General features: G+C 64.2%; 9 protein-coding genes across 9 annotated transcripts; 4 read left to right on the forward strand and 5 right to left on the reverse strand.

Moving 5' to 3' along the window:
* Window positions 1-176: 176 nt before the first annotated feature.
* OSTLU_16913 (predicted protein) lies at window positions 177-1,247 on the reverse strand (the record flags this gene model as incomplete). Its single annotated transcript, XM_001419824.1, has 1 exon — window positions 177-1,247. The coding sequence occupies one exon, from the start codon at window positions 1,245-1,247 to the stop codon at window positions 177-179; it is 1,071 nt and encodes a 356-aa protein (XP_001419861.1).
* A 1,092-nt stretch (window positions 1,248-2,339) lies between these two features.
* OSTLU_16914 (predicted protein) lies at window positions 2,340-2,900 on the forward strand (the record flags this gene model as incomplete). Its single annotated transcript, XM_001419619.1, has 1 exon — window positions 2,340-2,900. One exon carries the CDS (start codon window positions 2,340-2,342, stop codon window positions 2,898-2,900), a length of 561 nt encoding a protein of 186 aa, XP_001419656.1.
* A 645-nt stretch (window positions 2,901-3,545) lies between these two features.
* PCY1 (plastocyanin, chloroplast precursor) lies at window positions 3,546-4,054 on the forward strand (the record flags this gene model as incomplete). Its single annotated transcript, XM_001419620.1, has 2 exons — window positions 3,546-3,611; window positions 3,806-4,054. The coding sequence occupies 2 exons, from the start codon at window positions 3,546-3,548 to the stop codon at window positions 4,052-4,054; spliced, it is 315 nt and encodes a 104-aa protein (XP_001419657.1).
* Window positions 4,055-4,287: 233 nt separating this feature from the next.
* Window positions 4,288-6,225, reverse strand: OSTLU_34816 (predicted protein; the record flags this gene model as incomplete). Its single annotated transcript, XM_001419825.1, has 1 exon — window positions 4,288-6,225. The coding sequence occupies one exon, from the start codon at window positions 6,223-6,225 to the stop codon at window positions 4,288-4,290; it is 1,938 nt and encodes a 645-aa protein (XP_001419862.1).
* A 1,242-nt stretch (window positions 6,226-7,467) lies between these two features.
* On the forward strand, window positions 7,468-9,285 carry OSTLU_16917 (predicted protein; the record flags this gene model as incomplete). Its single annotated transcript, XM_001419621.1, has 1 exon — window positions 7,468-9,285. The coding sequence occupies one exon, from the start codon at window positions 7,468-7,470 to the stop codon at window positions 9,283-9,285; it is 1,818 nt and encodes a 605-aa protein (XP_001419658.1).
* A 70-nt stretch (window positions 9,286-9,355) lies between these two features.
* Window positions 9,356-10,639, reverse strand: OSTLU_93298 (Oxa1 family transporter: inner membrane ALBINO3 chloroplast; the record flags this gene model as incomplete). Its single annotated transcript, XM_001419826.1, has 1 exon — window positions 9,356-10,639. The coding sequence occupies one exon, from the start codon at window positions 10,637-10,639 to the stop codon at window positions 9,356-9,358; it is 1,284 nt and encodes a 427-aa protein (XP_001419863.1).
* Window positions 10,640-11,006: 367 nt separating this feature from the next.
* OSTLU_34689 (predicted protein) lies at window positions 11,007-12,029 on the reverse strand (the record flags this gene model as incomplete). Its single annotated transcript, XM_001419827.1, has 1 exon — window positions 11,007-12,029. One exon carries the CDS (start codon window positions 12,027-12,029, stop codon window positions 11,007-11,009), a length of 1,023 nt encoding a protein of 340 aa, XP_001419864.1.
* A 117-nt stretch (window positions 12,030-12,146) lies between these two features.
* Window positions 12,147-13,007, reverse strand: OSTLU_16920 (predicted protein; the record flags this gene model as incomplete). Its single annotated transcript, XM_001419828.1, has 1 exon — window positions 12,147-13,007. A coding segment is annotated over one exon (861 nt), but the record flags the coding sequence as incomplete, so codon positions are not given.
* Window positions 13,008-13,868: 861 nt separating this feature from the next.
* Window positions 13,869-14,723, forward strand: OSTLU_93299 (predicted protein; the record flags this gene model as incomplete). Its single annotated transcript, XM_001419622.1, has 1 exon — window positions 13,869-14,723. The coding sequence occupies one exon, from the start codon at window positions 13,869-13,871 to the stop codon at window positions 14,721-14,723; it is 855 nt and encodes a 284-aa protein (XP_001419659.1).
* Window positions 14,724-14,918: the final 195 nt, after the last annotated feature.

Consider the following 14,918-nt stretch of genomic DNA (forward strand, 5'->3'; position numbering starts at 1 on the left):
CGAGCGACGGACGACGACGACGACGACGGGACGGGCGGCGACGCGACAGCTCGGGAGAGGTTTGAATTCGAGCGGGACGCGCGAGACGCGAGGAGGGGTCGGACCGAGGCGCGCGACCGGCGAACGGGTTCGAACGGGCGAGGATCGAGGGAGAACGCGCGGTGGGATGGCTAGGGTTACCTATTTCTGCTCGCGGGGCGACGGGCGCGAACGACGCGGCGACCGGGCGCGGGGTCGGCGGCGGCGCCGGCGGAGAACGCGAACGGCGTCGCGCTCGGCGCTCCGACGGTGGGGGGCTTGGAGAAAGGATTCGCGGTCGACGATGACGGTGGCGCGGCGGTGAAGGTGAAACCACCGGTCGAGGACGGTGGGTTCGACGTCGTCGTCGATTTCGCGGGCTCGGCGGCGGCGGTCGCCGCGGTCGATTTGAACTCGGCCAACGCGGCGCCCAAGCCGCCACTGTCGTTCGATTTCGGTCTATCGCTCGCGACGGTCGTCGCGTAAGACGACGGTAAGCCGAGCGCGGGCGCCCGCGTGGCTTCTAAGCGCTCTCGCTCGGCTTTGTCCTCGGCCAGTTCATCGAACTCGACCCGAGCGCGAACGTCGACGATTCGTCTTCTCCCTCCCAAGCCGCGGCGGTTCGTCGGGCCTCGTCGCGCGGGCGCCGCCACGCGCGACGACATCTTGGGCAGCGCCTTGAATCCATCTAATCTACCGCCCTTCAAAACCTTTTCCGCGACCAGAACAGGCGTCGCGCGCGCTCGCGGAGCTTGAACGCTCGCGCGCTCCGAAGTTCGCCGACGGTGCGCCGCGGGCGTCTCCGCATCCTCTTCGTCCTCTATCCCCCGCTTGCGCTTCGCGCTCGGCCAAGGCGCTAGATCTTCGTCGCCTCGTCCCGATATTTCTCCGCGCACGACGGCGACGTCCACATCGTCGTCGTGTCGAGGTCGTTTACCGCCCGCGCCGTCGTCGTCGCCGCCGCCGTCGACGTCGCCGTTCGCGCCCTCACCGTTCGTCCCGCTCGATTCGCGCGCGCGTTTACCGCCGACGGCGTCTCTGACGAACCGCGACATCGCGCGCGACGCTTGGTTCCCGTTCGTCGCGCGCGCGACGCCATCGGACGACGCTCGAGCGAAGGACAAACGACGCGGAACGAGCGATTTCACGCTCGACGCCGGCGAACTGCCCGCGATTTCCCCGACCGGGCCGCTCAGGTACGCCCCCAGAACGCGTCGAACGGTGTCCATGGCGCGCGCGACGCCCGCGCGCGAGCGCCGAGCGCGGGATTCTGCGGCGCGTCTCTTCGCGCCGCGGCACGGTCGACGGCGACGGCGAACGAAGGCGATACAAACGGTGAACAATGCGTAACAAAGCGAGCGAGCGAACGAGCGGGCGAACGAATAACGCGCGACGCGACGCGACGCGCGCGCGAGATCGCGCGCTCACAGACCGTCGCCCTCGGCCCAACACTGGTTCAAGAATTCGACCATCTCGCGAAGCGGAATCGGCGCCTTGAACGCGCGATCGACGCAAACTCTGTCGACGCCGAGAAACGAGTCGTACGACGCGTTTCTCGGAATCTGACGCTTCGTCGCGCGATCGCGATCGACGTCGCCCTCCGCGCGCCGCCGCCGTCCCGGATTGGTCCACATCTCCCTCCGTTTCAACCACAACAACAACGCTCGATTCGTCGCGACGCCGTTGATTCGGTTGAACCGGTACGTCTTCGCGTCGATCCCAAAATCCGGTTCTCGCCCCGACCCCGACCCCGAATCATCGCTCGACCGCACCGTCGTCGCGCTTTCGCTCGCGCGTCGCCGATGGTTCCCGTTCGCGCCCCCATCCGCTCGCGCGTTCGCGTCGCCGTCGCGTCGCCGCCGCGCGCGCGTCGCCGTCGTCGTCCTCCGCCTCTGTTCGCCCGCGCCGCCGTCCTCCCGCGCGCTCGCGCCGCCGCCGAAGCACCCGCTCAGCAGCGTCGTCCATCCCGCCCCGTCGCGCGTCCCGTCGCGCGCGCGGCGCGTCGTCGCGTCGTTCGTCGTCGCGCGCCGTCGTCCGTCGTCGTCGTCGTCGTCGTCGTCGTCGCCGCCGTCGCGCGTCGTCGTCGTCGTCGTCGCGCGTCGCGCGTTCGAGGCGTCGGCGACGCCGTCGCGCGCGTCCCGCGTCGACCGCATCCGTGTGACGCCGCGCGCCGTTCGCGGGAGGCGTCGCGCCGTCGCCGTCGCGAATCGAATTGTCGAATCGTCGAATGGCGTCGCGTTGAATCGTCACACCGCGACGCTCCGCGCGCGCGATCTCGCGACCCGAACGCGAGCTCGAACTCGAACTCGACCGCTCGCGCCATGGTCCGCGCGTCCACGCTCGCGCTGCACCTGAACCTGGTCGAAACGATCGCGGGCGCGGAATTGGTGGCGCTCGCCAATCCGCGGTCCGCGCTTTCGGCGATCCCGCGGTTGACGAACGGCGGAGGCCTCGGGGATGGGCTGGCGCGCGCGTGCGCGCAAAACGCGGTCGTCGCGTTCGTGGTCTCGCTGTACGGCTCGCTCTTGGTGGTGAGCGGCGCGTGCGCGGCGATGAAAATTCGCGACCGGACGCTGCGCGTGGGCGAACGACAATTCGCGGGGACGCACGCGGTCATCGCGGCGAACTGCGTGGCGTTTCGCGCGCGCGTGCCCGCGGTCTTTCCACTGGGGGCGTTGTTCCACGCCGTCGTCGCCGCGCTGTTCCATCTCGGCGACGGCTACAAGTTGCCGCTGAAGTTTCCGAGCGTGCTCGGACGCGCGAAGACGACGAGCGCGGCGGCGCGCAAGGCGGCGAAGAAGCCATCCAAGAAGTCTTCGTCGAACAAGGCGAAGCGAGCGCCGGCCAAGCGCGCGTCGTCGAGCAGAAAGAGCCGGCGTTGATCGAAAGTCGATCGCAAGTCGATCGATCGTCGACGCCCGTCGTCGCGACGACCGGCGGCGCGCGGCGACGGTCGCTCGCCCGGGCATCGACACATATTTAACAGGTTTCTGGGCTATATAATAACACATAAAAACTAATATACACCAATAACTCAATGCGCATACCCGAAGAACGGACCGAAAATCGCTCGCCCCGGACGCTCCTTGCGCGCGTCGTCGTCACACCCACGCGCTCGACATCGTCATGTCTGCCTTCACCACCTCCTTCACCGGCGTTCGCGTCGTCTCCAAGACCACGGTCGCGAAGAAGACCGTCTCCACCAAGGCGTGCGCGTCCATGGACTTCAAGAAGGTGCGTCGCGAATTCGCACGCGCGCCGAATTCGCGCCCTCGATCGCCGTTCGCGGGCGACGCGCGGATCGATCCGGCGTCGCGAACGCGCCGGTCGAGCGCGCGTCGTCGCGCGTCTGCGCGCGCGCGTCCGCGATCGAGAATCTTCGAATTTCGCCTCGCGCGCGCGACGGACGCGCGCGCGACGAACGCGATCGCGCGCGCGACCGACGACGCGTCGATCGCCGACTGACGATGACGCGACCTAATTTCCGACGCGCGCAGGCTGCGGTCGTCGCCGCGACGACGCTCGCGATGTCCTCCCCGGCGTTCGCGGCGACCATCAAGCTCGGCGGTGATAACGGCGAGCTCGGTTTCTACGTGCGTGACCCGACGCGACGCGACGCGACGCGACGCGACGCGCGCGCGACGCGACGGACCCCCCCGAGCGAACCTCTAGATACGGTTAGCGCTCGACGACCAATCCTGACTCGAGGGGACCCGGCGCGGGTGGATGACGAGGACGACGAACGAGCGCGAAGACTGACGGACGCGCGCGATTTCCCGATGAATAGCCGCCGTCCATCACGGTCAAGGCTGGTGAAACGATTGAATTCGTCAACAACAAGGCGTTCCCGCACAACGTCGTCTTCGACGAAGACAACGTGCCGGCGGGCGTCAACGTCGACGCCATCTCGCACGAAGACTACTTGAACGGCCCGGGCGAGAAGGTGACGAACAAGTTCGACACCCCGGGTACGTACGGCTACTACTGCGAACCGCACCAAGGTGCGGGCATGGCGGGTAAGATCATCGTCCAATAAATTGGCCAGCTATGATGGTTTGAAACGCGCGAACGACGCGGTTTCGGCGCGGTTTGGTTAAATGGCGCCGAGGGCGCGCGCTCGCGCGTCGTCGGTACTACGGCGCGCGTCGCTCTTTCGTTCGACCGCGCACACAAGAGTGTCTTTAATAAACGATGAATTAATTTCAAGTTCAATGTTTTCGCAAGCTCGCACGATGCGCGCGCTCGCGTGCCTAAATACATCTACATCAACTACGCCTCGACGCGAGCAAAATTTGTCGAACCGGCGTGCGGGTCGGCGTCGACAAACTTTAGCGTCAGCGTCTCCCCCAACACCGCGCCGCGATCGAGCTTCACCACAGTTTCGTAGCCAAGGTCGTCGAAGATGACCAAAACTAAATCGTCGCCGCGAATAAACTTGACCACCGTCGCCGTCCAACGCGCGTCCGCGGGCTGGGCGTCAAAGTACGCCGAAGCCCAATACTTTGACGTCTCGCGTTGAGAGCGAATCGCGCCACCAACGGTGGTACCGACGTCTTCGATGACGTTTTCCATCGATTGTTCGTCGAATGGAAGCGGTTCGCCTCGTAAGTACGCCTTGATTTGATGATGCGCCAAGACGTCGGCGTACCTGCGAATCGGCGACGTAAACTGCACGTACGCGCTCAAGCCGAGACCGGAGTGCGGACGGGGCGTAGCGCCACTCGTCGATGACGTCATGCACGAACGCATAGCCATATCCTGACATATCCCTTCGGGGATTCCATCCCACTCGTCGTCGGACATCAAGCGCGGCTCGCCCTGACCTCGGAAAGGAAGCGGGATATTTTCTCTCACGCCAAAGCGCGCGACGACGTCGCCGACGAGAACCATGAGCTCGGAGACGAGCATGCGCGCCGGCGTGTGACCATTGATTTTTGACATTGTTATAGCGACGTCGCCGTCGCCTCCGCGCGCGGTGGCTCCTCGCACGTTGACTGAATTCTCGGGAAGAATGATGGTCACCGAACCGTCTTCGGCGCGACGCTCGTCTCGCGCGCTCGCCACCTTGTACAACAATCGAAGTCCTTCATCGCACGTCGCGCTGTCGAGTTCGACGTCGACTTCATCGTACGTCCAACGTCGATCGAGCTTTACGAAACTCGGCATAATTTCAAAATCCATGATGTTACCCTCGCGATCGATGTCGGCGCGAACCGTCATCGCCTCGCTCGCGACGTCTGACCTCGAGCCCAAAGACATCGGACCCGCGGCGATTTCCAGAGGAAACATCGGGACGATCTCCGTGGGGTAATACAGCGTCGTCGCGCGCTGACGCGCGATGGCGTCCAGCGGCGACCCGAGAGGGATCCATCGCGTCGGATCGGCGATGTGCACCCACACTCGAATCTGTCCGTCGTCGCCCAGCGCCTCGGCGCTCACCGCGTCGTCCACCTCAACCGTTTCAGCGTCGTCGATGGCGTACGCTCTTAGGTAAGTTAAATCCACGCGCGACGCGGCGTCGGCGTCGACTGGTTCATTAGACAACACCTCCGCGCACGCTTTTGCGGTACCTTCGGGGAAATCAATCTGCACCCCATACTTGCGCACGGATAAATTTTCGTGTCGGCTCCACGTGCCGGTTGAAATCAACGTCTTCAACGCGCCCTCGGATGAGCGCGTGAACCCTAGTTTGCCGAGTAAATCGTCCGCCATCGCCTTCTCTCCGGCGGAATGGAATTTCTCGCCGAGCGCGTACGCTTCCAGCGCCTCTAATCGACGAACGCGCGCGTCGTTATCCTCGTCGCTCGGTCTCCATAGCGCGTCGCGATCGGGCTTTACTCCCGCGGGCGCCGCGGCGGCGGCTTTGATCTCATCCAAAAACGCTTCTTCCACCTTTGCTGCGCGAGATTCAGCTTCTGCTTTACGCTTAAGCGCGTCTATTTGATCCGCCGCGCGCGATTCGTACGTCCCTTTCGCCTTCAGTTTGAAATAAATACCCCCCATCGGCGAGCTCAACAGACGATGCGCGGCGAATTCCCTCGCGCCCGCGGGCGCGTTCGCGTCGTCTTCAAACATCAACTCGCTCACGTACGTCGCATCGCACACCTCCCCACTCTCTAACCCAAACTCATCGATCAGTTCCCACGCCCCTCGCAATAACGCATCCGCCTTCGCGCTCTCCGCCGCGTCTCGCGCGAAGCGTTCCATCGCTTCGCAGTCGCACTTCGCGCCAAAGTTAAAATCAATCGCCTTCGCGTTCACCTTGACGCTTTCGCGTCCCGGCATCTCTCGCACCACCACTCCCGTTTTCCCGTCTCGTCGCTCCACCGTCCCGATTCGCACCTCCCCGCGCCTCGAGTACGCCACGCCGTCGCCCGCCTCGACGTCGCCGCTCGCCGCGCGCGCCGCCGCGCGCGTCCCGCGTCCCCGCCCTCCCTCCGCGCGCGCCGACGCCCGCGTCGCGCGCGTCGTCGTCGCCGTTCGTCGTCGTCGCGCCGCCGTCGCGCGTCGTCGCCCGTCGCTCGCGTCCGCGCGCGCGCGCGACGCGCTCGCGGCGCCGAGCGCGCGGTCGACGCTCGCGCGCATCGCGAGCGCGCGTCGAGCGCCGATCTCGAGCGCGCGTCGCGACGCGCGGCGCATTCTGAGGCGTCGCGCGTCGTCGCGTCGTCACGTCGCGACGCGCCGATTCGTTCGGCTTCGCCATGCCGCGCGCGCCGCGACGCGACGCGCGCGGTGAGACGGCGTCCGCGCCGAGCGTCGACGACGGCGCGACGCGCGACGGCGCGCGAACGGCGTCGCGCGACGAGGCGAAGGAGGTCGAACCCGTCGCCGATCGCGCCGACGACGACGGACTGCCGGGACACGCGGTGCAGCGCGGCGCGAACGCGAAGGAGAGAGCGGATGAATATTACGGATACGCCGACGCCTTGGCGTTCGCGCAGAAGGAGCGCGAGCGAGAGAGGAGCCGACGAAGACGGGCGAATCAGTCGTCGGCGGCGCGGGAACGCGAACGCGCGCGGTCGCAGCGAAGACGAGACGCGCTGAGCGAAGAAGCGAGACGCGCGCTGGCGGAGAAAAAGGTGCGGAAACGAATGGTGGAGAGACAGGAAAGGAATCACAACACCGCGGCGGCGGTGCTGGCGTCGCGATTGGACGACGAACGCGCGGCGACGAACGCGAGAGCGGCAAACGCGGAGTGACGACGCGGCGAAGAAGCGTCGATCGGTGGTTGAATTCACCGCCGCGATCGATGTCGGACTACGTATATGAACTATTTTAAATTATGTGTAAGCGTGCAGTTTAGTTTAGTTTACGCGCGCGTCGACCCACCGCGCGAGCGACTTTGCCCGTTTACGGCGTCGTTTCGCGCGCGCGTCGCCACTCCACGGCGCGTCGACCGAGCGCCCGTCGCCGTGACGTCTCGCGCGCGCGACTACTTGTCCGTTCGTCATGCCCGGCGCCGCCGACGCGCGCGCGGCGGCGCAAAAGGGTGATAAGCAGCGCCAGAATGTTTTTGAACCGATGAGTGGGACGCGAATTTCAAATCGTCTCGTGTCCGGCGCCGTCGTGCGCGCGCGATTCGACGATCGCCGACACTGCGCGATCAAAGATTTAGAAAAGGAAATCGTCGGCAAGCACGGATTCGTGGGCGTGGTGACGGAGGCGAGGATAAAGGTGAATGGAAGAGGTTCAAAGTACGCGCTGTGGACGGTGAGCGAGCTGCGCGGCGGCGGCGCGAGCGCGACGGTGTCGGTGTTCGGAGACGCGTACGCGGCGCACGGTGAAGACGAAAAGAAGGCGATAGGATTCATATGGGGAGTGTTTGATACGAAATTCTACCAATCGCGAAGCGTGAGCGTGGAGGATGGAGGACAGTTGATGAAGATTGGCGCCGCCGCGGATTTCGGCGTGTGCAAGGCGACGAGGAAAGACGGGACGCCGTGCACGAAGGCTGTGAACGTGTCGGAGTGTAAGTTTTGTGAATTTCACGTCCCGAAAGCGATTCGTGAGGTGGCGAACGCGCAGCGACAGATGACGGGGAAGAGAAACGCGAATGGAGACTTCAAAGTCGGCTTGCAAAAGTACGGAGCGTCGATGCAACCGACGAGCGCTCGAGCGAGTCATTTACAGCGACCGGGCGAAGGCTTGATGAATGGCGGTCCCGCACCGAGCGCGAGAGCACAAGCGATCTTGAAGCAATCCAACGCACATCTCCCTCGCAACGCGTTCAAACCTAAGCGAACGGGAGAGGAATTCGCGGCGAGACTGCACGCCAAGGCGCCGACGACGATGGCGCTCGAAGAGGAAGATTTGGACTTTGAAGACGATAAAGAGGCGCTCGCGACGCTCGCGAGGCAACACGCGGCGTCTATTGCTCAGACGCGTCAGGACGCGTCGCGTGCGAAGCAACGCGAAGTGGCAGAGCGGTTGAGAGCGACTGGACTTACGCTAACAAAGCCAGACCCGAACGACACGTCGGCGAAGAAACCGACGACGACGGTGCGAGCGGAACCCAAACCGTTGCCCGAAACCCTGAAAGCGCATGGTTTACAGATGGCCACCGTGCAACAGTTAGAACGTAAGCTCAAGGCTGAGATTGCGCGTAGAGAGGCGCTGGAGAAGGAGAACGAAGAGTTGCGACGTCAACTCGCCGAAGCGCGCGGCGCGCCTGCCTCGAGTTTCGCTCCAGCGCGGCCGGCGATGCGAGACGTGTCGAACAACGGCACCAAGTCCACGAGCGCGCCGTCGACTACGGCTAGATTATTCGGTCACGTCGCCGCGCCCGCGTTGAAGTCTCGATACGCCGCCGAAGCCGAAGAAGAAGACGTGGATCAAATGATGAAGAACATGGACGCGTTGGAAGAACGCGACCAGCTCGCCGCACAACTCGCGCTGAAACGCGAGGTCAAAGTCAAGGTGTACCATTGCACGGTGTGCGAGAAAAAGACCCGATTTTTTGATGTTGCGACTTGTAGAGAGCATCGCGACAGCGTGAAGCACGTGGATTCCATCATGCGATACTTCCGCTGTAAGGGGTGCAACCGAACGAACACGTCGTTCGACTCGCTGACACCCAAGCACTGCGAGAAGAGTGGGTGTATGAGCGTGGCATTCGAGCGCGTCACCGTCGCGGACGTCACCACCGCGGCGAAACCACGCAAAGAAGATTTGGTCGCCGTGGAGGGCAACGTGGCGAATCGAGACGCCCTCGCGCCGCGCGGCGTCGAACATGGTTTTAGGTTGGACACCATACACAATAGCGCTTAGATCTAGTCTATAGTTTTCTAATACAAATACGCTGCTGAAGTAAGTATTCTTCTAATCGTTTCTAATCGTTTCACGCGCTCGTTCTGCTCGCGAGCTCGCGTTCAAGTGGCTTGACGTAGCGCTCGTCGATGTCCGGTTGCAACTCGGCCGCCTCGCGCAAAATTTCCAAAGCGCGTTCTGGATCACCATTTAGCTTCAAGGCGCTCGCCAACGCCACTTTAACGCTAGCATCGGTTGGATTCAAACGATTAGCTTCGTATAACGCCTCGCTGGCCATGCCAAGATCACCTAGACGCGCGCGCGCGACGCCGGCGCCCATAAGCGCGCGCGAACGCCGTAAAGGATCCGGTTCGGCCCGCGCCGAATATTCATACGTCAGCGCCGACTTTTTCCATTCTTTAAGCACGGCGTACGTTTGACCGAGCGCGAATAGTACCGTTGGATGTGATTTACCCAAATCTTCGCCTCGAAGCGCCGCCGCGACGTCGCCACCACCGCGAGCGGCGCGCAGCAACAAGTTCACCGCCTGCGCGTTGTTGTTCCCGGCGCGCTCCTTCGCCGCAGCCTTTACTAACTCTAAAACTTCCGGCGACATCGCCACGTCCTCGCCACCTAGACCTTGGCTCGCGGCAATTTCACGCGTCACCTTGGCGAGCGCATTTATCCCGAGCGCTTCTCGAGCGAACGTCGTGGACAGCGCTCGGTTTTGCGCCAGCGCCCACGCGCTCGACGTGAGCCAGTAACAGTGCACCGCCTGCGGTAGCTGCATCCCGATCACCAACATCGGCAGCGTCATCCACTCTAACACCAACTTGACAATCGTCATACCCCGAGATTGCGCCGCCGCGGACGCGAAATTCGCATTCACGTTCGCGAAGAGCGCCGCCGCCGTGAGCACGGGCAAAATACCTCCGTACGGCCCCATCGGCGCCGTCATCATCGCCACATCCACCGCGGGGACGGTCAAATCTTGAAACCACAGCGCGCCACCGGTGACGAGCCCATTGTTCGCCCCATCCGCCGCCAATCGACGCACAGCCATCACCGCGCACAGGAAGAATGGAATTTGCGCCAGCGGCCCCGCGACGAGCCACGCCGGGTGCGCGCCCGTCCCCGGAGCTTTCCCTCGCAACTCTCCGATCGCATCCAGAACATCTCGCACCCCCACGTGTTCGGAGTTTCCTCGTTTTCTAGATTTCGCCAGCGCGCTCGCCGCGCTCACCGTCGCGCTCGCCTTGATCGTTCGCGCGGATATAGGCGCCGTCGCCGCTCGAACCAACGCCGCGCTCGCCGCGAGCGCGACGAACCAAGGCGCGCCCGTCGCCGCGTGCAGGTGCGTCATGGAATCGCTCATGAGCGACACCGCGTCGAACGCCGCGCTCGTGGACGCGCTCGAGGCGAAGCCGCGGCGCGAGGGCGTCGCCACGACGCTCGACGGTCCGACGACGTCACGACGCGACGACGACGACGACGACGACGACGAGGCGCGCGCGCACGCGATCGCGGGGACGGCGGACGACGGGAAAGGCGAAGCGAGCGGCGCTTGGACGTCGCACAGACGACGCAAGGCGCGCATCGCGGCGCGGTTTCGATGAGCCATCGCGGGCGCGAGGTCGCGCGACGCGCCGCGAAGTGCGGCGAGGCGACGCCTTCACGCGCACGCGAAGCGACGTTTCGGGATGCATGCGGTGGTTTCTATCGTGAGAAATGAACTAAGTGTACTAAACATTTCTATCTTTCGGGGCGACGTAATCCAATTGTAATGCGTCGAAGATGTCTTTTTCGTCGCGAACGCGAACGCGCGAAGCCGCGGCTTCGGACCGGTCGCGGAACAAGCCTTTGTCTTGCAAGGCATAACCTTTGCGCTTAGCCCACAATCGCATGCTTCGATTAAACTTGTCGCTACCGGTGAAGTAGAGCAATGCCGTGGGAAATGCGTCGGTTTCGTAGACTTTGATGTCGATTCTGCGATGCACGGGCGGTGCCTGGTCATCCGCGCGTAGGGGCTGCTGAAGAGCGGCGACTCCCATGTACTGCACGTCGCCGACTTGCAAGTCATCCGTCAAGATTCCACTTCGTGGGCTTGGGCTACCCGCGCGCAAGTCGTTCAGTATGTGCATCAATAGGTCGTTGGCGAGAGAGACGTCGCGACACTCGACCAAAACGTCGACGTCGCCCGAATCTGCTTTGCCTCTGCGGAAAGAGCCAACGCAGTAGCATCGCACTTCATCCTTCATGAACGTATTCGCCGCCTCACGAACAGCGGTAGCGATGTGACTGACTTCTTCGCGTGGTATACGTTGCTTGAATTCTTCGTAATACTTCAGACCGATCCACTGCGTCGGCGTGAGAGTGTCACGCGGTACGCCCGGCGCACGCAAGTCTGCGAGGGATTTGTACCCTTTGTCGAAGAGCTTTCGAGCGGTGACAGGGCCGACGCCGTGGATCCCGGAGAGTTCTACGCACGATTTCACATCTGGCCTCTGACGTAAACTTTGCAGCGCCGTCAGCTTACCAGTGGTCAATATCTCTTGCACGTACTTGCGTATCTTGCCGTCCCGTTTTTTCAACATCGGAATCACGTCAACTTGATCGATTGATTGCACTTCGAAATTCAAAGAACGCAACGCACTCGCCGCGGCGGCGTATTGCTTTGCTTTGTACACTTCTCTCAGCGCGTCCTGGTTGATTTTCGCCATCTCAGAGAGTAAATCTGCAACCTTCGAGTTGCATTCCAAAGGCATCGCTTTCGCATTTTGCTCGCTCGGTTGACACGAAAAGAATTTCCGGCTCGCCTCAAGTTTTTCGTGGTCGACTAAATCGCTCGTCCAAACGACACCGAAGCCTTCAGAACGGCGCACCGCAACAGCACTGGCGTGCTCTTTGCGTTCACGAGCCGCGAGTGCTTTTCGCTCGGCTTCGCTCGACGTCTCCGTGTCTTGAGAATGCGGCCGATCTGGAAGCGCCCGAATGAGCACTCGCGGCGCGAATTCGGGCGCATCCACGGGAAGCGCACGATTTTGCTTGTAGCTCTCCGTGATCCATTCCGGCGTGATCGTGATCACGTCCTCTAGAGCGATCAATTCCAACGCTTTCGTCAACGGCGCGTTTCGTTCGCTCGCCACGACATGCGTGACGCCGCCGTCGGCGGCGCTCGTCGCGACGGATCCACCCATACGCTCGAGTGTTCGCCCCAGCGCATCGGCGCGTTTGCTCGGTATGTTTATGAAGCACGCGTGAACGCCCTTCATGAGCGATGATACGTCGACGACGAGAGCTTCTGAGTCGTCGGCGTCGTCCGAGCGATCGCCGCCGACGTTCGCCGCCGCCGCGCATCTCGCGAGCGCTCGATACGGGTCGTCCACGGCGACGTCGCCGCAACCGATGGCGTCGGCAAACATTGCCGCGTTTCGCGCGCAATCTGAAGTGTTCATGGAACGGCTCTCGTTCGTCGCGCCTTCCGAACTCTCCGCGCGGCGCGCCGCCCTCTCGCCTCGCGCGCTCGTCGTCGCCTCCACTCGCTCTAAGTCTCTCACCCGAAGCGATTTCGGCAACTCCAACGTTTCCGTCGCCTCTGTGCCCTCGTCACCGACGCTCGCGCGACGGCGCCGTCGCCGTCCCGCCGTGGCGGCGTCCTCGCTCAACAGCGCGCGCACCAAGCGCTCGGCGTCGTCGCCCAAACCATCCTTCGCGACCGCAGAGACGCGCCGTTTACCGCCCATGATCGCCCCACTCGCTCGTTCACGGCGTTCGATACGACGCGTCGTCGTCGTCGTCGTCGTCGTCGTCTATATCTTCCAACGCCTCGTCCGCGTCCTCGTCGTACGACGACGTCGTCGCCTCCGACCGCAACTCCGCCTCCAATCGCTCCGCCCTCGCGCTCGGCGTCTCTATCGGTCCTCTCCCCGTCCCGTCCAACGACGCTCGTTCGTCGTCGTCGCCGTCGCTTCCGTTCCCTCCCCGCGTTCCGAACGTCCCTCGCGCGTCGTCCTCGTCGTCGCCGCGCTCGTCGTCCTCGTCGCCTCGCGCGTTCGTCCCTCGCCGTCGCGTCGCGCCGTGCCTGAACGACGCGCTCCGTATCGCGATTCGCGCGCCGCCGCCCTCGTCCCGCCCTCGCGCCCCTCCCACGGCGTCCAATCGCGCGCGCTCGAGCCGTTCGAACCGTTCGACGTGCGCGCGCGACGCGTCGTCGTGCGTCGCGCTCGCGCTCGCCGATCGCGCGAACGCGGTGCGCGCGCCGCACGCGTACCGTCCACCGTTCGGCGGCGCGACGCGCATCGACGCCTGCGCGAGCGACGCGCGATGCCGTCGTCGCGCGCCGAACGCGGGCGACCGCAGAGCGACGCGCGTCGACGCATCGCGCGGGCGTCGACGCATCGCGCGGGCGTCGACGCATCGCGCGGGCGTCGACGCATCGCGCGCGTCGCGTCGGTCGCGCGCGTCGCGTCGGTCGCCATCCATCCATCCAACCATCCGACCGGGACATCGATCCATCCATCCATCCATCCGTCCGGGACATCGATCCATCCATCCATCCGACCGGGACGTCCGCGCGTCCGTGCGTCCTCCGACGAACGGGCAACATGACGACGGGCGCGAACGCGCGCGCGCGATCGGGATCGAACGCGACGACGACGGCGAGACAGACGACGACGAAACAGAGCGCGGCGCGGACGACGACGCGGGACGGCGGGACGAGCGAAGGCGCGAAGGACGACGGGGAGACGACGGCGAGACGAGTGAAAAAGAAACCGGGAGAACGACGGATGACGCACGCGCCGAGCGTGATGTGGTTCGCGACGCTGGCGTGCGGCGGCGCGCGCGTGTGGTCGAGCGGCGCGGTGGGGGAGAGGGCGCTCAAGGCGAGCGCGACGGCGCGATTCGGTTGGATGGACGACGTGTTTTCGAGCGCGATGGGACCGGCGTTACCGCTGACGTGCGCGCTCGCGAGGTGGTTCGCGGCGTCGTGCGTCACGGAATACGATCGAGGTAGAGAGGGGTTGGTGCCGCTGGGGACGTGCGCGCACATACGCGCGGACGTGGAGGCGTACCTGTACGTCGCGGCGACGCGGCTTTTGGCGTACGCGACGCTTCGGCGCGCGTGGCCGTCGGCGTTTATGAGCGATCACGTCTTCTTGGCCGCGAGCGTGTTCACCGCCGTGCACGGGGAAGTGTTGAGCTGCGCGGTGGACTTTCTCATCCTCGTCGAGCGACGGGAAAAGCCGTTAAGGCGAACCGCCATCATGTGCGTCGCCCTGTACGGCGTCGCCGTCATGGCGGCGACGTGCGTCGAAGTCTTCGTCACGGCGAGATTTTATCATCGCGGTCTCGAGACCGCGGTGGCCGCCGTCTTGGGTTGGTTCGTCTTACAGCGTCCACTCGTGCTCGCCGTCGTCAGGCCGCGCGCGAGAGAATTAGCCGCCGCGTTAGCCTTGTAAGCGTCGCGTCGTTCGTCCGCCGGCGCGTTCGAGTCAGTCAAAGCCACCGCTCGTCGCGCGCGCTGCGTCACTCAACGACGTCCGGTCCCGCGTCGCGCCGCGACGCGCGAGGCTCAAAGTCTGCGACATCGGACATGGCGTACGCGACCCAACACTACGCCCCGGGCGTCGCGCACGCGCGTCCCGGCGTCGCGC

The sequence above is a fragment of the Ostreococcus lucimarinus genome, chromosome 9 (assembly GCF_000092065.1).
Source record: "Ostreococcus lucimarinus CCE9901 chromosome 9, complete sequence".
NCBI lineage: Eukaryota > Viridiplantae > Chlorophyta > Mamiellophyceae > Mamiellales > Bathycoccaceae > Ostreococcus > Ostreococcus sp. 'lucimarinus'.